Source organism: Falco cherrug, chromosome 8 (assembly GCF_023634085.1).
Source record: "Falco cherrug isolate bFalChe1 chromosome 8, bFalChe1.pri, whole genome shotgun sequence".
Lineage (NCBI taxonomy): Eukaryota > Metazoa > Chordata > Aves > Falconiformes > Falconidae > Falco > Falco cherrug.
The window spans coordinates 46183825-46205220 of NC_073704.1; the positions used below are offsets into that span (position 1 = coordinate 46183825).

At 42.5% G+C, this 21396-nt stretch overlaps 1 protein-coding gene across 2 annotated transcripts in view; it reads right to left on the reverse strand.

The window, feature by feature from the left end:
- Nucleotides 1–21396, reverse strand: part of CTNNA1 (catenin alpha 1) — a 122833-nt gene that overhangs the window by 34759 nt on the left and 66678 nt on the right. For both annotated transcript variants that reach the window (XM_055719531.1, XM_055719532.1), the window contains 2 exons: nucleotides 17560–17640; nucleotides 16645–16797 (listed from right to left, as the gene is read on the reverse strand). In XM_055719531.1, coding sequence (XP_055575506.1) covers nucleotides 16645–16797; nucleotides 17560–17640 — 234 coding nt within the window. The remainder of the gene's footprint in view (nucleotides 1–16644; nucleotides 16798–17559; nucleotides 17641–21396) is intronic.

The following is a 21396-nucleotide window of genomic DNA, read 5'->3' on the forward strand; positions in this document are numbered from 1 at the left end:
AAAACACTTTGCCGGTGTTGCACAGAGCACACCTCTGCAACAGGACACCGGTATTTGAATGCATTGGCTTAAATGTGGCTTAAATGTGGCTTAAACATCTTGATGTGCTTTTTATCTACTCAAAACCTGCAGTATCAGGCAGGTGTTCCTCCAGCCCTCCATTCGCTGGTACAGCGATCTTGAAAATGCATCCACAGTTCTCCAGAATTTGAATAGCATCTCGTGATGCTAAAAACTTTACTCAAAAACCTTGACCTGCTGCACAGAAGCATCCTTAACTAGGTCATCTTTAAACAGAGGATCTTTTGAAAACACCTGTCTTTTAAGAGCACACAGGAAAGGGACAGCACAGAATTTTCTGGTAATTGAAGATATTCCTCATATCGGAGCTACTCTCAGGGGAAGGAAGTCTGAAGTAAGTTACATTTCTTAGTTGACAGGTGAATGACAAGCATGTTATTCTGAGCCATTCGAACACAGAAAGCTGTAAAAATAGCACGAAGTGAACTGAGATGAACACTCAGTACTGTCCTTTCAGAGACAGAGCAACCTGCAAAACCCCTCAGTACAAGCATTATCACAAGCCAGGAGATGCTCAGTAACACCACTGAACCAGATTTCTCCATCAACTTTTCTCTATAAGCTGGGGAAATTCCATTGTCCCTTTAATTAAACTATCCTGTGCATTCATATACAAGTCATTTTGAAGTAGCATCTGCAGCTATATCACATGCTTTCCCCCTCCCCAAGCCATTCCCTACGACAGATGTTCCCACACAGAATACATTACTGTCCCACAAACTGTCAACCACATGCCAATATACTCAAACTGTGGTTTTCACCAACCCCATTATTAATTTTGGGACCAAAAAGCAAATTCCCATTGCAAAGCACACAGCTTCTTCCTCCCTCCAGTTCCAAATCAAGTTATAAAGGATAAAACCCAGTGCACTGTTGAGAAGATAGGTGTGTTCCCAACACTGAAAAACCAAGTAAACAGATGCAACAGCATATATTTGGATGAAAACAAACTGAAGTTGAGAGAAAGACTGTGCAGCATCAACAAGACATAGAAAACTCTGCCAGCTTTCAGGAACAGTAGTGTCCCACTCCTCAACTTTCTTTTCCACTAATCTTTGTAGAAAAGACCTACATACTAAGAGGTGGAGTTGCAGTAAGTCTTCAGCTCGTTGCAAGGCTGTGCAGCTTGCACTCAGCCTAGCCAAGGCTCTTTTCTCCCTTCTTTCTGTTACAGCATTTGCTAGTCTCCAGCACAGCTCCTGTCTGCACCGCACCACCAAACAGCTGTACTCTCTGTAATGCCCTATCAGAAAGGGATTTTATTTTGAACACAGGGTTTTTTTCCCTGTAGATTTGCCATGTCTTAAATTCCTAGTTCACAGTAAGCTGTAGTATATTACGCTTTTGTTTAGAGGCTCAAAAAAATCAAAAGACAATAAGATGCCATGATTTAAAAGTCAAATAAAGATTTTGCTGTTGTTTTAAGCATGGGTTATATTTTTGAGAAACACCAGTTTGCCAATATTTTTTATGGTCCATATTTCCACATCGTTTCTGCCTCCACAGCAGCAGTTACAATCTCTAGGAGAAAGAAGAACACAAAGCTCTATTGAGTAGGGGCTGAATAAAAGCGACATTGAAGCACTACAAAATCAGCCTCTCCGATATCTGGAGATGTTGTGCTCTCTCTCAAGCCAAGTGTGATGAATCAAGCACACAGAAACCCCGCTCTGTCTGAATACAGAGAGGCAAAGAAGTTTATAATTGAGTGTCCCCACCATGGTACAATGAAATTTTGCTTTTTTGCACAGTCATTTTTGAACAGTCATTTTTCTTCTGAATACCTCACTGATGGCAATTCTTCTTTAGAAACTGCCCGACTGGGACTGCCAACCTTTATGAAAGAAGTGTGTGTGCTTCCCTGACTGAGGGTCTTTGGCAGTTTAAGACAATCCAACTGTTGGCTGCCGCAGCCCGTCCTACTGCTGCGTCTCCAAATCTCAACACTTCATTTCAGCATGCTTGTCCAAAAGAAAGCTATTCGCTTTGGCGGATTACTTTCTCTGCCAGATTAGCACACAAACTTCCCAGTAAACTATTTGTTGAACGTCAGAGCAAAGCAGAGATGTGGTGGCAGCAGAGAGGACTTCAGAATACTGGCAGACATGGCTGTAAATTCACAGAAACACATTACTGCACCCATGGGAAGACTCAGTCAAACTATTGGAAAACACTCAAAAACCTCTTAAAATCTGAAATTTAAGAAGAGCTGTATCAACTAATTAATCAAGTTGTAAATGATGTTACAATGAGATATTCTAAACTGTCATTAATTACCAGGTGCTCTACATCATGAATTCTAAAATTGCATGTACCAGCTGAGGTGGATGGTTGTATATTTAAGAAATTTAATTTTAAAAGTACCTGAAAAGAACCCATCATCAATAACTCGGGTGTGATACTTGACAAATAACTTCAAACTCCCTGTCTGTAGGGAGGATAGGGTACTGCTGGCCAGTTATTTGACAGGTACACATAATACATGGGATTTTTGCAGCTGAGATGAAGATCAACTACAGCCAAATTTGTTTTAAAGCATGCAGAGCACTTGGAAATCATACATCTCTAAAACTTCCAAATAAAACAGAGCACCTCAAGCAAACAAAAATTCCCCTTAAATCAAACGTAAATGAAACAGTTTCTCCATGGCTCCAACAACATAGCTGACTGACACAGTAAGTGGTCAGACTTGATTTAGAAAGAACACTTGTGCTTGACAGCAAAATAGCAATTGAATTCCCGCTGCATTTGTTCATTCTTACCATTCAGTATCATCAAGTCCCTTTACATAAGCACTACTGGCACAGGCATCAAAGGAGACAAAAAAATAGCAAATAATGTAATCAGCGATAATGAGCAATCTCTTGAAAAAAGTTAAAAATACATTGGGAATGAAGATGGACTAGAGAAACTAGACTGACGCGGTTCAGAGATACCTCTTGCAGCACTGACAGACCGAATTTAAAAGCATCCTTCTGCCGCAGTATCAAGGCTCTCTTAGTTCACAGAGCATACAACCATGTCCCAGAGATGGCTTCGTGTATCCCAAAAGGCAGGACAGACCCAAAGCAGCTGCCCACATTTAGATGAAGGAGATTAACTTTACCCCCGGTGACAAATGCACTGAGCACTAGCGAGAACTGCACAGACACAACCATTTCTATAAACTGAACTAATGAACTGGTGTCAAGTAAAACTCAATCTGGACAAACTCATCGGGAAAGTGGGTTTTGTGTGCTGATCAGTTTTTGCAACTCAGATGTGACTGGTATGAACAATGATATCGGAGTACTGCAAGATGAGATGACTTGAGCGGCTCTGGTGCCGGCAGGATTGGCAGGGCAGCGCTCCGGTGTGGTGCACAGGGGTTTCCCAAACCGGGGGAACCTCAGGGGGAGGCAAGAGACCCACTGGTCTGGGAGCCCGAACCCCGCACGACACCAGCTGGCAGGAGTTGGGCAGGGCCAGGACCAACAGCGGCCAAGCCCACCGCGTGCATAAAAGAAGCCCTTAGGGAGCCGACAAACTTCAGAGCCTTGGGACAACTAGTTAAGAGATCAGAAGCACGAGCAATGTTCTCCTCCGTCCTTCCAGTTGCAGGGAACAATGAGGCAAGAAACAGGAAAAGCAGGTACGTGGCTCTGAGCCTGGTCTCATTGGCAGAATTTTGAGGGGTTTGTTCATGGGTCTGTCTACACAGCGTCAGGCCTGCTGGTGACAGATGGGGTACAGCTGTCTCAAAGGGAGAACCCGATCTTTGTCCAGGAGTTAGCAGAGCTCACCAAAAGAGCTTTAGACTAGATTTGAAGGGGAAAAGGGATAAAACCAGGCCCACTAGAGATAAGATTAGGAGCAGCATGCCAGTGTTTGACGGATGGTGTGCTAGCAAGGTGTCCTTTGGTCTGCTGTCTCAGCAGAGGCAGAGGATGGAGATCCATGCAGCAGCAAAGACACAAGGGTTATTGATGTGTCAGAAACCACAGAAGCACCTGAGAATGGTCAAGTAGGAATTAGGGCTTCTCCCCTCAAAAAGGTGGCAGGATCAATAGCCCAACCAAAGTGCATCTATGCCAATGCACACACAATGGGCATCAAACAGGAGGAGCTGGAAGCCGTTGCGCAGCAGGAAAACTGTGACGTGGTTGCCATCACAGAAACATGGTGGGATGACTCGCACAAGTGGAGGGCTGCAATGGATGGCTACAAACTCTTTGGAAGGGATAGACAAGGAAGGAGAGGCGGTGGGTAGCCCTGTATCTTAGAGAGCCTTTTGATTGCCTAGAGCTTAATGATGGTGACTACAGGGTTGAGTGATTATGGGTAAGAATTGGTGGGAAGGCAAACAAGGCAGATAGCGTGGTGGGAGTCTGTTGTAGACCACCCAACGAGGATGAAGAGGCAGATGAAACACTCCATAAGCAGCCGGGAGAAGACTCACAGTCGCTAGCCCTTGTTCTCAGGGGGCACCCAACTTACCAGATGTCTGCTGGAAATACAGCACAGCAGAGAGGGGACAGTCTGGGAGGTTCCTGCAGTGTGTGGAAGAGAACTGCCCAACACGGCTGGTGAATGAGCTGGCTGGGGAAGACGCCCACTGGACCCGTTGTTTGTGAACAGAGAAGGACTTGGGGGTGATGTGAAGGCTGGAGGCCAGGATCACAAAACAGTAAAAGTTTTTGCTTCTTGGAGAAGGAGGGGGGTCAGTAGAACTTCTGCCTTGGCCTCCCTGAGGGCAGACTTTGGCCTGTTTAGGTGTCTGGTGGACAGAGTCCCTTGGGAGACAGTCCTGAGGGGCCAAGGTGTTCAGGAAGGCTGGACATTCTTCAAGAACGGAAACTTCAAGGCTCAGGAGTGGGCTGTGCCCATGAGCTGAAAGCCCAGCAGCGGGGCAGACGGCCTGGATGAACCGAGAGCTTTGGCTGGAACTGGGGGACAAAAGGAGAGTTCATGATCTTTGGAAGAAGGGGCAGGCAGCTCGGGAGGGCTGCAAGGGTGTCACGAGGGTCTGCAGGGTGAAGACTGGGGGGGGGGGTGAAAGCCCAGCTAGAACTCAGGCTGGCCACTGCCGTAAAAGATAACAAAAAATGTTTCTTACAAATACATCAGAAGCAAAAGGAGGGCCAAGAATGAATAATCTGTACCCTCTACTGGATACGGCAAGGAACACTGCCACAAAGGCTGAGGTACTCAGCCATCCCTTTGCCTCAGCCTTTAACAGTAAGAGCAGCTTCCCTCAGCACCCAGCCCCGGAGCTGGGGGACAGGGACGAGGAGCAGAATGAAGCCCCCCCAGGCCAGGAGGAAACGGCCAGTGACCTGCTGCTCTGCTTGGACACGCGCGAGTCTGTGGGGCCGGGTGGGATCCACCCGGGGGCACTGAGGGAGCCGGCAGAGGAGCTCGCCAAGCCGTTTCCATCATTTACCAACAGTCCCGGCAGACTGGGGAGGTGCCGGCAGGCTGGGGGGAGACACCATGCCGCCCGTCTACAAGAGGGGCAGGAAAGAGGATCCAGGGAACCAGAGCCCTGTCAGCCCGACCTCGGTGCCGGGAAGGTGATGGAGCAGATCATCCCGAGCACCATCACACGGCACGTGCAGGACACCCAGGGGATCAGGCCCTGCCTGACAGCCCCGATCTCCTGCTACGAGCAGCTGCCCGGCCTGGTGGGCGAGGGAGAGGCTGTGGCTGGTGTGTCCTGGGCCTTAGTGAAGCCTCTGACACCGTCTCCCACAGCCTCTCCTGCAGCCACCGGCTGCTCATGGCTGCCCGGGGGGCTCTGCGCTGGGGTCAAAGCTGGCTGGGCGGCCGGGCCGGAGAGCGGTGGGGAATGGAGTCACATCCCGCTGGCCCCTTGAACCTTGGCTTCGGGTTTGGGCCCCTCACGGCCAGAGGGACATGGAGGGGCTGGAGCGTGTCCAGAGCCAGGCACGGGGCTGGGGAAGGGGCTGGGGCACAAGTGCTGGGAGGGGCGGCGGGGGGAACTGGGGGGGTTTAGTCTGGAGAAGGCTCCGGGGGGACCTTATCGCTCCCCACAGCTGCCTGACAGGGGCTGTAGGCGGGGGGGTGTGTCAGATTCCTCACCCCAGTAACAAGCAGTAAGATGAGAAGAAATGGCCTCAAGTTGCACCAAGGGAGGTTTAAATTTAATATTAGGAAAAACTTCTTCACAGAAAGGGTTGTCAAGCACCGGAACAGGCTTGTCCAGGGAGGTAGTGGAGTCACCAGCCCTGGAGGTGTTTAAAAGGCATATGGATGTGGTGCTTAGAGACATGGCTTAGTGATGGACTTGGCGGTGCTAAGATAATGATTGGACTCTATGATCTTAAAGGTCTTTTCCAACTTGAATGATTTTATGCCTTTGGAGGAGGCATTACTTAACTGGTTCCTTCTAGAGGAAGGCACTGATTCAGTGCAAAAGGTCAATTGGGAATACGTTATTAGTAGGAAAGTATAGTTCCAATATTAAAAAAAAATATTGTGCCATCTGTCACAGAATGATTCCATCTCAAATTCCAATTATTTTGTTTCTTCAGAATTTACTAATTTTAAATCAAGAAAAAATCTTGACATTTCTAAAGCAGTTTTTTTCCTTCATTAGTGGCAATTTGTCAACCTATGTTTGTGTTGTCAGCTGTTGCCGACAACTGCCTTCTCTGACAATAGGCAGTTTTTACCTTTTTCACCTGAAATACATTTTCAATTTATTTTTTAAAAAAAACTTGAAACTTGTTCAGATAATGACTAAGCAGCCATGTCTCCCAGCAATTCAAAGACTATAGCAGCCTCAACTACACAAGTTCAGAGTCATTGCTAAGCTTCTTAAATTACACTGTTGAAAATTATCAAGAAATACTGCTACGGCTTTGCGCTTGTTAAACTTTCTCTTTGCACTGACATCGTAGTTTAGGTAGAGGGGTTACTTTACATCAAGCTGTTTATCAAAGGATTGAAAAATTGCTTTTTCAATAAGAGACAAAGAACGCAAGAGAAAAAAGGAACTATAATCTCTAACCCATTAAATCTTTTTCAAGGATTTCAAAGGATAACACTGAAAGTTTGTATTAAAAGTTTTTGCTTCATACACCTGCACTGACTTCAGAGAAGCAACACCAAGTTTTTCCTCCTTGTTTACAGGTCATGTTTTTAGGACATCATCTTCAGGAAGTACACAGAAAGGCCTCCTAAATGGGTGCTGGATGCAATCATCCAGCAGTGGTGTAATCCAAAGAGGCTCTGTAATGTGTTTATTGTTGCATAATTTAAAATTGTCAGAGCTACCTCTGTCATGCAGCATTGTTATAAATAAGGATTATATATTGCTATGCAGGAGACAAACATACTCTAATTGAATCCTAAGAGCCTGACTACTCTCATTTGAAATTGCAGTCATAAAAATACCATTGCAGAAGAGTTTTCAGACTGTCTTACCATTGAAAAAACTTTTTAGTTTTACCAGTATCCTCTCATAACTGATGCTCACAAACCCTTATGCAAAAACAACAAAACCATATCCATTTATACACACAGATGCTTTGGGAATTTCCACAACATGGAAACAAAGCTTTTCAAAGGTGTTCCTAGCATTTTAATTTCTGATTAAACTTCCAAACTTCAGCTTCTTGTTCTATTTTTTGCTTTTCATTTTACAGTTTCTCTGGGAATGCAAATCCCCACTTTTAAGCAGCTTGAAATCACCTATTCTAAAGGGGGAGGGGGGGGGGAAGACAATGGACAGGCAGCCATTCAACATTTTCCTCTTGAGAACCTGCTAAAGAAAAGTGTATCTGATATTCTGACAAAATTCAAATACAGCACATTTAATTCTTCCTTCTCCATATTAAGAAGACAGTCCAGATTCACTTCATGATGGTCAAAGCCCATTAAATTAATTTATCTGCAGAAACAACTGTTCTGGCAAAACGAAGTAGCAACTGAGGACTCTCAGAAGAGATGTGTCAATTATGTAATTTCCATCCCTCTTCAGAAAAGGCTTTTATTATTCAGTAAGTCCATACATTTATTAATTCACTTGTACACTACCCTCAATATTCAAGACAAATGTGAACATTTTAACGTCCAGTCTTAATAGGTACTGCATGAGGGAGAAGTCTGCATTATAGCCATAACCTTATAAACTCACCAGTTTTGCAGAGCCATAACTAATTATGAATTACACAAAACAGTTTCACTTCTTTAATGCATGGAGAGATGGCAGGAGGACTTCAGGTCCATAGGGACTCTGGAGCAAGTTACTGGGACTCACACTGACAACTACTCTGTGATTTTTGTAAGACTTAAGTACTCGCAAGTGGCAGCAGCTCCACAGAAGGTACCTTGCAAGAGTTTGTTATGGGCAACAGAATCCCAAAATATTAACTTAAAATAGTAAAAGTCTTTAAATAAAACAAGCTACATGCAGTAAAAAATCCAGACATAGAGCACTGAGGGGAACAACGGACTAAAATTGAGCTAACTGCTATTTCCAGAGCTCTGCAACTTTTAATTTCAGGTCTGGTTATAAACACATGGAGGGGAAATTTCAGCTAGATTGAACAAAACTGGCAAGCAAAATGGTTTCATTTTTGATTCAAAAGTTTTAGACAAGGTCAAACAGGGGTTTTAGGGTTTTTTATTTCAACAGGCTGGCAACTGACCGAAAGGAAGGGGGTCAGAGACAACATATGGTGTACTTTCTGCTCCCCGTAATATTGAGGCAACTGCTTAATATTTTCCTGTGTAATCACCTTTCTTTTGGGATCAAATCTCAAAACTTGCATCTTTCAAGCCGTTATCTGTGTCTAAAAAACTGGTTAAGGAACATAGCTTTGCATTTGACTCTCAACCTAAACAAGCTGTCTCCAGCTACCTCCCTAGCCACCTGGTGCCATTCTAGATATAGCTGTCCTGCGAAAGCTCAGTTCAACGCTGGCAAGCTCCTTCCAGGAGGAAATGTCTTTCTCCAACAGAGTGTAACCCCACATGTTCTCAAGGTGTCATGAAAAAGGGAAATTTTTCACACAGTTGGACAAACCCGGAGTTTGTGCCTCATGACAAACCAAACTGGGCTCCATTTACTAAGCAGCAAACACAGAAGGGAAAAGCACTTCTCTCTTGCCAACAGGAAAGCTTTCCAGTCAAAGAAGGGGACGAGGTGTTTGAAGAGAACTAACACATCTATAGCATAAAGCATATCCACAGTAGTAAAGTGCTAGCAGTACAGGAATACCTCTATTTCAGACTGGCAGATTATCCTTTCCATAGACCTGACAGAGCAGAGCTGGTAAAGGAATACCAGTGTGCTACGTGGGCACCGTGCCCCTCCGATGCAGCTGTAGCAGCAGATGTAACTATTGGCACAGGAACTATTCCTTCCTCAGACAAACAAGCTAAAGTGATAAAATGTTATAAGCACAAAACACATCAGTTACACAAGTCAATCTGAACTACCATGACAGAAATCACACCACTGGTATGTAATGTAGATCTTATCTTAAGCTAAAACTTTCAAAGCAAATTCCTTAGATGCTTCTTAGCAACACAAATGTTTTTCTTTAAAATAAAAGCGTTTCTAGTAGTGGTATTTGGACAGTACCTGAATAATTATCCTTAACCAAAAAAGCCTCTATGTTTATCAAAATAGAAAGGAAGACAGGCTGAGAGAGTTGGGGTTGTTCAGCCTGGAGAAGAGGAGGCTCCAGGGAGGCCTTATAGCAGCCTGAAGGGGCCAACAGGAAAGCTGGAGAGGGGCTTTTTATAAGGGCCTGTGGTGACAGGACAAGGGGGAATGGCTTTAAACTGAAAGAGAGGAGATTTAGATTAGGTATTAGGAAGAAATTCTTCACTAAGAGGGCGGTGAGGCACTGGCCCAGGCTGCCCAGAGCAGCTGTGGGTGCCCCATCCCTGCCAGTGCTCAAAGTCAGACTGACTGGGGCTCTGAGCAACCTGGGCTGGTAGGTGTCCCTGCTCGTGGCAGGGGGGTTGGAACTAGGTATCTTCAAGGTCCCTTCTGACCCAAATCATGCTATGATTCTATGAAATTATAATTCTTTCCTATCTCATTTTGCTTATCACTCAGAGCATGCTGCATTATGATCCTACTAAAGGCTTCCAATTTGGTATCTATTATTAGTTGTTTAAACCAGGTTTTGGTGATTCAGACAACTGTTCATGGCAAGTTTAATGGTAATAAGTACATTATGCTCTTGAAGAAAGCAATAAAATAGTAAGAGGAACTTACTATACACTTCAGTCAACTCCTTGATGACACTACATGACTAATATTCCAATATTGCAAATGACTAAGATGATGAAAATCCAGACATGCATTGAGGCTTTTAGTAATATAACAAGAATTAAAACATTTTGTGCCACATCTATAAAAGCTGTACCCAAAAAGCTACTTAAAAATGCTGTTTGGAATTAAGACAGAAATATCTGGAAAATAAAATAGGCCAGGACTCTGTTGGTTTGTTGTTTTTTTTCAATCTACTTCTGAAGACATCATGTCAACAGCACCCATAATCAAGTGTGCTTATACTTCCCAGCCTCTTCTACAGATTTCCCCTTCCCCAAATGCTTCTATCTGTTTTCAAAGGAAAAAAAGAACAGAGTAAATACAGGGCTGTTGCTAGTGGGGTAAAAGCACATTAACATAGTTTTCCAAACCCTAACCTCATTCACCTCCAACTTCTACACCCTTCATATCCCCCTTGGCCCAAGTGTTTGAAGACCAAGAACATCCCCAAACACCTCAATTGCTGTCCAAATATGCAAGGGTTTGAATTAATCTTCTATCACTTCATCTATCCCATCAGTTTCGCTGTCAGATTACTGATCACCTTGCTTCTCCCATGTATATTTACAATGAAATCTGGATGGAAAGATTACCCTGTCCTCTTCTAACGTGATTTTTAATCTCTACCAGTGTTCTTCAGACCCCTTTGTACATAAGTTGGTGTAGCATTAGATTGGTCTCAAAAAAAATAACCTTACAAGAACAAGAGTTATCCTATTAAAAGGTCACTTGCCTTTACTTATGTATGATGCATTAAATTTGTACATCCAGTTTTGTCTGAAAATGGAAGAACTACTTCTTCTGCTGAGGCTTTCCTACTTTACTGACTGTGAATGCAAGGAAAGCATCTTCTATGAGTAGAATTTAATTTATTTATTAATCAGTTGACTAATAAAATGAACTTACAAGGAAAGTGCATCGGTTCTTGAAAAATGTCAAGACTTTAGAAGGCACATTAGAGCTATAGTGGTCATTTAGTGAAGACATTTGTTTTATACTGCTGCCAAGGTTATCTATAGACAAATTGCAAAAAACGTTCTTGTTATTTGGAAGAGACATTTTGCTCTCCATCCTAAAATGGGAAATTTGTCTCGAGTTGGACTAACTCTGCCTCTCCTCCACATCATAGTGCAAGGACATTTCCCTTGTAATACACAATTACCTTAAAAAATAAAAGCAAGTAAAAGACAAACTTGAGTTTGCAGATTTCCCCACCCCCCCAGTATATTAGCTTACTGAGCAGGAAAAATAGGTGCACAGCTACCACAGTAATGACTAATAATGACCCCAGCCCAGAAAATGCCAAGTTTTGAGAGATTAATATACCCAAAGTTCAGAAAAACATTCCAAGTCAGTATTTGATTTAGGTGTCAAGTGCTATGCTTGTCTGCACTTTTCAGCCAAGATACATCACCTCTGTCTTTCAGTACTGATACATACCTTTGATGGCAAGCATGAAGAAAGAATATTTAAAGAATAAGCAAAGACAGTCCGCTCCCACCACCAAAGAGGCTAGTTTTATAAACATTGTATATACAAACTTTGGAAATCAGGTGACTAAGACACAAAGGATAATCTTGTGAGACCAGATATATTTCTAGATCTGCTAGACACTTCAATCCATCCTTTGTTTTAAATAAATATATGAGATGCACAAACACGAAGTGCATACCTTTATAACAAAAGTAACTAGCTGTGCCCAGGGGCTAGGCAAGCCTCAATTTTTTCAAAGCATTTGCTGTGTCTGAAGTCCAAAAGCTAGCTATTATTTTAAAGCCAAGCTATGTTTTACCCATTTCAGGTTTTTTAAAAGCCTTTCACATGTAAAAAACTTGCAGCTGTTAAGACTCTTTGAAGAATATTTAGGCTGCAAGGATGGGGAAACCAGGATCAATTGCAATAAAAGTGTTGCAAATGTGCAAGGCTTTGGGCTTTTGGAGAGTGGCATTTTTAGACTGAAGTCTGAAGAATTACTCAGGACGTAGGGCTAGACAGTTAGGGCAACAGAAGGCAAAAATGTCAGCGTGAGTGGCTACAGATAGCTTACGGAGTCACAAGTGCCCAAATGTGATTCTTTCCAAGCAAATAAATTTGCAGTCTGCATCTGTTCGTGGGTTTTCACTGAAGATGAGAAAATCATCTCTCCATATGCAAGATACAACCCAGTCCATTAAAAAAAGGCACAGATCAGTATTTTCATATAAATTAAAGCAATTGGGGGGAAAAAAAGATGTTTATGAAACGTCATCGAGATTTTTTTACCTCCCTGGTCTTACCAAAGTTTCTCTGAGAAAGAGACTTAAAAGTAAAATTTAAGTTCAGAAAAAACATTTGACACAGGGGTACTGGGTTCCAGAATAAGGTTAAGATTAATTGCTGGTTTTAAGGAATTACAAACTCGCCCTTCCCAAAATACTCTTCAGCAAGACAACAGCTCCTGGAAGATTTTAACCTGGACGCTGTGCTTATCTACCTTTTAAGTACCTAATTTCTTCGGGTCTGAAAAAACTCCTCCATTAAAACCATGCAGTATAAACAGTGACAAATTGACAAACCTCATTTTTATTTTTCTAAAGCATTCAATACTGCAGCGAAAGTTTCTTAACATTGACGGCTTTTTCACTCTTCAGCAAATAGCCAGGAGCGCCACTGCAATAACTACAGGGAGCAGCACAAAGGCAAGTTGTGCAGAAGCACACTTCAGAGACTGGCACGAACAAGAAGTCAGCATGGTGCTAAGTGACATCATTACAAACGAGCACCAAGTTGCAGGACAGTCTGGTTTCTTCTAGGGAGGAACATTAAATCTAAGGATGGCAAGCTTTCCTTCCTCAAGAGCAAATTACAGGTTGGAGAGCCAAGGCTACTTCATCCAGCATTGTGAAAACCATCGGACACAAGTAAGTACTTCACAATCCGCAAATCAAGACAACTTTCGTAGTTCACAAATGCATTTCACTTTTTCTTACACTGTTTCCTGAAATGCTGCCTCTTCTGTTATTCTCGTGTGTGGTATTTAAATTAACTTCTCAATTCCAGAATTAAACTCCTTTAACAAAATTCAGGCAGAGTGCTAACTAGTTAATGGACTGCTAGTACAGAGGAATTTTGAAAGCTATCTTTGAAACATACTGTTCAACTGAGACAGGTCTCATTTTAGTATTTTACAGTTACTCAGTTTACAAAAGGCAGGATAAGGGGGTTAGTATTTTGCTACATAAGAAACAAATCAGATGGAAGCCCTTTTGGACACGGCTTTGGTATGGTTTCTCTAGAAGATACAGACCCAGCAGGCAAACTATAATTTTGTGGTTATTGCACCTTTTGGTCAAAAGTGGCTGCCTGAACTTTAGGAACCACAAAGCAGAGAGGGCTCTGTTGCCAAGAATGGAACATTTCAAAACCAAATTACCCAAATCTTGCATCTCTTTACAGCTACTTGGAGGGCCTGTAAATACCTCTGCACTGCAGGTCAAGAACTCCCCATGCAGAACCAACACTGCCACTCCTCCTGTCTCACCAACACCTGCAACAGTTTTTAGTGTGTGTATATACACACACACACACACACATATATATATCTATATATATATATATATCTCTCAACTGCAGTCCCCTCTAGTGGCTGGTTCACCAGGAAAGCAGCACTGAGTCCTCCAGGTCACAGGACAAAGGAGTACTAAAATCTAAGATGTAAAACCTCTCACTAATTCTAATAGGGATCTTCCAAGTTACCTAGTGCAGAGCAGGTCTTTCATGTACGCTTCTTCCCATCACTTAGCATTAAAGGAAAGGACACGTTCTCTTCTACACCTAATACACAGGAGCCTGTTAATCACGGTGTGGTACACAACACAGCTCCATTCTGCACTGCAGCTGTTTTGTCACATTTGATGTTTTGAGACGCTCAGCAGTATTTCTGAGGGTAGTTAGGATAAACTCCCCAGCACACTTATCTTCCCCTGAAAACAAGCAAAAGCAATCACTTATCTCACCAAGTGGAACATCTTCTGTTCTGCTCTTACACAATCTTTTATTGTTTCTCCAGATACCTGCAGTCGAGCTTTCTGCCCAAGAGCAGAATCATATGGGAACCTGCAAACATCCTTCTCCATTCTGGCAGAGACACACTGAGACATTATAAGTACAACCCACCCTGACCTGTCAAATTTACTGTGAAGGAAGACATCGCATATGACTCCACAGTGGCTCTCCATCCCCTCGAGACAAGGGCTCTGCAGGAGTACTATTCCCCTTCTGTCAAAGCTAAGCGTACATATTAATCCATCTGCATTCATGGAAGAGGTTTATGAGCCATCTAGATCATGCTACTCTATAGCTATAGTTACATTTTAGACAGCAAAAGCAATAAGCAAGCCTTCCAAAAGTTGTTGCAGCAGCATATCATTTTAGCAGAACCTTTTGATGCCAGTCAGAAGTACTGTTGAATGCATACTTTCAGGGGAATAGTCCTTCTTGAAAGACAAGGCTGTTTGGCTAAACAGAGGTTCTGTAAAATGCATTTGCAGCTTGGCATTTTGCACACAAGGTAAGGTCAGTAAAAAGCACTCTTACATGCCAGTGAGGACAGCCACCCACTGCTTTTCAGACAGCATATGTTTTCTGAAGGAGCAGGGAGTAAGAGCTCACCTAGCTAGGGTGGGAAGAAAGTTCGTGGATGAAGCAGACAAATTATTCCTTTGTAATTACACCGACAAACTCAGTGTGCGGACACCACGCATGCACTGAAGAGGTGGCAGAACTATGGCAGAATAGGCACTGCTATTGTTATGCCAGCCAAGTTCTCCCATAAACAAGCCCTAAAAATAATTTTCTAGATAAAACTGGGCTTGCAACATGAAGAAAGGAGACTTTAGACAAAACCTGCTTCACACCGTTCCCACCACTGCACACGGAACAGCAGTATCCTGCTGCCAAAGCTAGGCACAGCAGCACTGCCTTCCGCCTGCTGTTTTGTTGAACAACATTAGTTACTTAAAATTGAGAATAAAATAACTTTTAAACTGTATGAAGGTTGCATTTATGCTGAAATGCAGCAGGGCAAAAGTGAAGAAATGGTATCTTCAAAGAATTAAAGATTTTTCGTTGCTTGGACAGCCACTCTGAAGAGCTGGACTAGCTTGATGCACCCCAGACCACAGGGCAGTTGCTCACTGCACTCCAAGCCCCTAAGCCTTTGAAAAAAGTGAGGAAAATATACTGAGCAAGAGTCAGAAAATAGTTTTACTGATGTTCAATAAGTCTTACTCTTCAATATTTTAAATCTGTTGAATTGTGTGAAAGCATTCCCGATGAGCCTAGGAGACGCACGGGCTCGATTATCAAACACAGTGATACTAAGAGAGCAAAAATACATCAGCCAGTATCTGACTGTTCCCAGGTCGCTGCTGAAGTTTAAGCACATGAGCCAGCTGATGCCTCAAAGCACAATGAAGCACACAGGAGGGTTTCTGAAGTTTATTCCTAGTGGCACATTTCTTCAACACCTATGTTTGTCCCTTGCCATTTAGAATCAACAAGCACAAAACTCTCATGCAAAAACTATAGCAAGAGGACAAGGTTACTGAGGTGTAGTCATGAATACAGGCTATGAACTTACCCGGTGAAATCGATTACCTTTAATAGCAGACTAATGACCTTTAATGCATTTTAGTTACCACAGGTCAGTCCCATTTAAGCTGATCTTCCCACAGATTAGCTTTAGTCTTCAGTAACACCAGTCCGAGAGCCTTTGGGTTTTTATTAGAAAAAGGTGGCAGGGAACAGTTTTGCTGTTATTGCAAGTTTTTTGTTTGTCCATTGTTTGTTCTTTACACACACAAGAAGGCTTTCATTCTAACAGTCTTCACGTAAAAGGCCTGTTTATATTCAGTGGCATTTTACTGAAAAGCAAAAACTTCCGGGCTTCAAACAATAGGCCAAATTATACAGCAGGACAGTCATGCCATAGTCTGCCTTATTCTGTATCACCATCTCCAATTAACAGATCAAGTAAAGATAACAGTGTATGTTCACATAAGATCTAAACCTACATGGGCTATGTAACAGTAGCTGCTGCTTTTTTGACAAGCTTACCTTTTTAATTATTTAAGTATTAAATTTAATGTATTGAAATTCATTCAAACAAAATTTAAAAAGCAAATTTAACCGAACTTGCCATTTGTTTCAAGAGAATTGAAAAATGTGTTTTGCCTAGTTTCGCCTTAATTGAACTAGTGATAATTTAATTTTAAGTTGTACCATCTTACCTCAATCAATTTGTTGGCATGTTCACGGAAAACCTGGGCATATTCTTTAACTTCTTTTTCATTTCCATTCTTGGCAGCTTCAATCAATACTAAAAGTGGAACATTTGTTTCCAGAAAAGAGTCTGAGACATGGTCCATAACAGCTTTGCGGAGCTAAAATAAAAATAAAAGAATGAGTTATTTTTCAGTGGCTTTCTTTTACTGTATTAACATGTAAAGCTTGAAGTACTTTTGTCATTGATCTTTTTTCCATTGTATGACCAAGGCTTCCCCTGCACTAAGTCCTGTCTATACACTTTTTGCTTCAATTTAAATTAAATCTCCTTAAAAAAATGGATTAGTTATGTAAGTGCAAGTCACCAGTTTGGCCACAAATATTGATTTAGCAGCTCATATTGGTTTTGTATGAATAACTTTGCTGCTTTCCCTCAGCTGGTTAAACAACATGCTGATTTAACTTTTTAATTTTTCTACTAGAATAAAAACATTTTTCAACAAACTTGAACCATAGTCACACTTAGTTGAAAAGAGGAATGTATTGCTTTAAAAACCAACCAGAGATTCATATTACACAAATACAAAGAAAACAGGCTCTCAGAGATGAATACCACCGGAATTATAAAATGTACCTGATTATGTTCAAAATCCGTAAGTGAGAGTTGGGTTTTTTTAAAATCTCTCTTGCCACAAGGATGATTAAGAATCCCACATCTTTATTACACAGTTAACGGGGGATTACATTTCCACCCCGTGCTTCCCTGTGAACCAGGCACTGGAAGTTTCCAGCTTTTAATTTATTAAACACATGCAGGCAAGCCCACTAGAAACAAATCAACAGATAACATCTCCAAGAGGGCAAACATGCAGAAATGCACTCATTTGTCTCAACAAGTATCAACTTTATATATTAATTACTTGTCTGCGCAAGTCTCTGGTCTTCTTGGTCATTTTATCAATTGCAGAGTTCAGTGCATCACTTCTTTCTTTGCGTCCAGCCTGAAAAACAAGAGACAAAGAAGTAAACAGATATGCAGGGTCTCAAAGTAAAAAATTTAAAAAAAAGCATTATTCATTTCAAGTACATTGTCAGCTTCTTTATTTATTTGTATTTTTTAAAGTGATTACACACACTAGAGGTAAAGTCTCCACCTCCTTGATAAAACTCTGGCTGGTTTGAGCAGTCCAGTAACACCTGACACCTTAAGGTTTTACCTTTAGCGCTCTTCGGCTTGCTTTCAGGAGAAACGAATGGTTTCATAAATCTAGCAATCTTTTTTACTCCTGATCAGCTGGAGACCACATTCAACTTCTAATTTTAGATTCCTCTTTTCTGCCGTCTCTGTCAAACGCCCGACAGCTGGCACTGCATCAACCCTCAGCCTTCTACAGGCTCAGCTACAGGGATCGCCCAAGGCCAGCGGACCACACGCCAACATCTCACGCTGCCTTCAATCTGCAGGTCCGAGCAGTGCACACAGCCCACAGGGTTGCGCATCCGATGCAACACTGCTCCCCCACACGCCTTCACACCCAAGGCAAAAGACTGCTCTTGAGCCAAAAATCAATTACCTTAAAGGTAAAATCCTTATAATACATTTGTCACACATGAAATCCAATGTTTCAAGTATCCAGGCCCACCTGCCGAGAGCTGGCTTTCGCCAAGGTTCAAACCAGCAACTTTTGCATTAGCCCTGTTGTTAAAGACAGGACAAGGGGCCAAGAAGCAGTGGCAGCTTCTCTCTTTTTAAGCAGGGGCTGGGTCAAAAATACCCTAATTTGTATCAAATTGGGAGTGTCAGATAAAACAATGGTGGTGGTCTGGTTTTGCTGGGAGATTTTTCTGTATAATAGAGCTTAATATTAGAGTTTTGAAACACACTTTATGCAACTACAATACAATTTCTGAAGTTCAAAGCCACGATCAATACAATTACCCTGTTGAGAAGAAAAACCATTCACCCTCACTTTAGTGCTGCTATGGCAGTTATCAATTCTCCAGGTGACAGGCGTGTTTGAAATACCTGGATGAGCAGCCCTGAATCTAAAACAAGTAGTCCGCTTTACAGCAGAAATAAAAATTAAACAAAACTGGGGGTGAGGAGGGGAAATTAAGATGTTGCAATGTCATTGTAGTTTAAGCAATTATTGAAGATTTGTCACCTCCCTGATCAAGTCATTCGATTCTTATCACAAAAGATAACTGAAGTGTGACTGAAATTAAAACCAGGAGCTCGTTCCGACTACACCACAGCCTTCAGCAGACCTGGCAGTAGTCTGTTCTTCACTCCACATTCTAAAATCAAAGCTGAAGTCTCTAAATAAAGTGGAGATTACTGCTACTTATTTATTGAACAGTTTGCTGTCCCCATCCATGCTTGGTGGATATGAAACCAAAATACAGTTAGGCTAGGAAGACCCCGTTCAGCTTGCTCTGAGGTTGCTTTGTTCCAAGCTGCCACTCCGGGTTTGCTGCTGGTGGTGGGTGCTGCCTGCACCCCAAGGAGGGCAGCTGGCTCCTCGCAGCAGGCAAGGCACCCCAAAATCTGAAACCTGCCAGTTGGCACTGCTTCAACTAACAAAAAAGCCTGCTCCAAGAGATAAACCTGCAATTGCAGCCGCTTGCTCTTTCTGATGTTTTCACACCAGTTTACCTACTGCAACGTGACTACCTCACTGAACACAGGGCACCCCCATCCCACACACTTTTTTTTTTTTTCCCAAGAATATCTTTGGATCCAAGATATATACTCATGTATTATGTAGAAAGTCAAACATTCAGCTATTCCAGGAAGTGCCATTTTACTTCTCCCTGGGTGCCCCTACACTACCACTTTAGCGCGAAGCAGGAGCACGCTTTTGAAGCGAGTCCACCCATCGCTTCCACTTTGCTGTCCCTGGCTTCACAGCCCTGAACAGTCTTGGTGCATGAGGGCCAGACACCTTTAGGATGAGAGGAAACCCAAGAGATGGCTTCCACTAATGGACACTCAGTTCATGAGACCAGACCACAGCCAGCCCTATGTAAAATGCCCTGAAAAGCATGCACGCACGCGTGAGCGCCTAACAGCACTGATTTCATACTGCTGATCCGTTCCTATTATGCTACACCACACATTAGCACAGAAAGAGCTGTATAATCTAAACCCATTAGATTTTAACAAGGCAGCACCAGTTTGTTTCCACCTTGTTGGCATTCAGAAATTCTACTATAGAAGCTTGTCAAAAGTATTAACAGAATTTCCTTCTGAAGGTCACAACACAAAATGCCCTGCTAACTTAGCTGCGGTAATTTAAGAATTTTAGTGCATATAGCTACTAATCCAGCTCCTTCGTTAGTGCTGGTGCAGTGGGGCCGAACAGGACAAACATGGTGGATGCCTGCACCTCTGTGGCTACAGAGATTCTGTTGTTATTAACATCTTAAATCATCACAGCCAGTTCTAACCAAGGTCCTGGCCCAGAGACAAGGATGTCAAGTTTTACCCGTATGACGTTTCTTGACCTTTTTTGCATAAAATGAAACATAAAACATGAACTGTGGGAGTAACTATGCCCCATTGGGCCAAGTGGAGGCAGCTGGTAGGACAGTGGTCGTTGGAGTACATGAAGAGTTGTACAGCCTGTGGCTGCACGAACCCTCCAGGCACATAAAAGTCTTGAAGATCACCCTTGACCACAACAGTCGCTTTGTCCAGACTCCTCTCGCTCCATGAATTTTACCCACCGGTTCCACTCTACAGCTCAACAAGTCCCATTTGAGCTAGTCTCTCTCTCTCTCAAGTAATAGATCATGTTTTAACGGCTCCAAGTGACAGTTTACTACCTCTGGGTAATTTGTTCCAGTAACCAACTACCCTCACTATTAAAAAACTGTTCCTTGTTTGTAGTGTAAACTCTCACTGAGAAGCCAACTAATGACCCAGCAGCACAACACACGCCAGCCATCAGCTTCTTTTATCCATGCGATTAGAAAGACTCACAATAGCAAAGCCTGAATATTCATATTACTAATAGGATTTTTAGATATTCAGCACAAAACTCTTCTAGGAGAATCACAAGCTCTGCAGTCAGTAAGCAGCTAATAGATTCAGTAGATTTAATAGGATCATGTTGACCATGTCAGTCATTTTGCAGTATGATACCACAGCTGTGTCCAGTATCATGGACAATAAATTTAGCCACCAAGCAAATTTACTTTAAATCAAATCAGATCTTTATCAAAGAGACTTGAATTGGTGTTAAAAATTACTCATCCCCACCCGCCCCGTAATCTCTGCTCTTCCCACTACCGTTGCTACTCTGCTTGAAAAGCAATACAGGCAGTCACTGTCGCATCCTTGCTGTTCCAGCTCACACAGCAATCCCCACTAGGGTTTATTTTGATGGCTTAAAGCAAAGAAAGGGGATTTGTATACAGGGAGGCAAGTGGAATCACCGTCTCTGTCACAAAGCATTCCCTTTGTAGGCTTGCCATCTAAATTAAAACAAAACAAAACAAAAAAATACCCAAACTGAACCAAGCTTTTCCTGCAGCTACTGACGTTAAAATCTAACCCAAACTGATTTATAAAGGTAACAAGAGCAGGGGGGTGGGGGTGGTGCATGAATGTTGTCTTAAAGCCACTAGGATCAACAGCATACATATTACAGTGAGTTACTCAACGGTGTGTTTTTAGAGCCAAATATCAAAAACTTTCATTGTTAGTCTCAATGGTTCATCATCAGTTTAGGTTAAGCTCAGACCACAGAGCT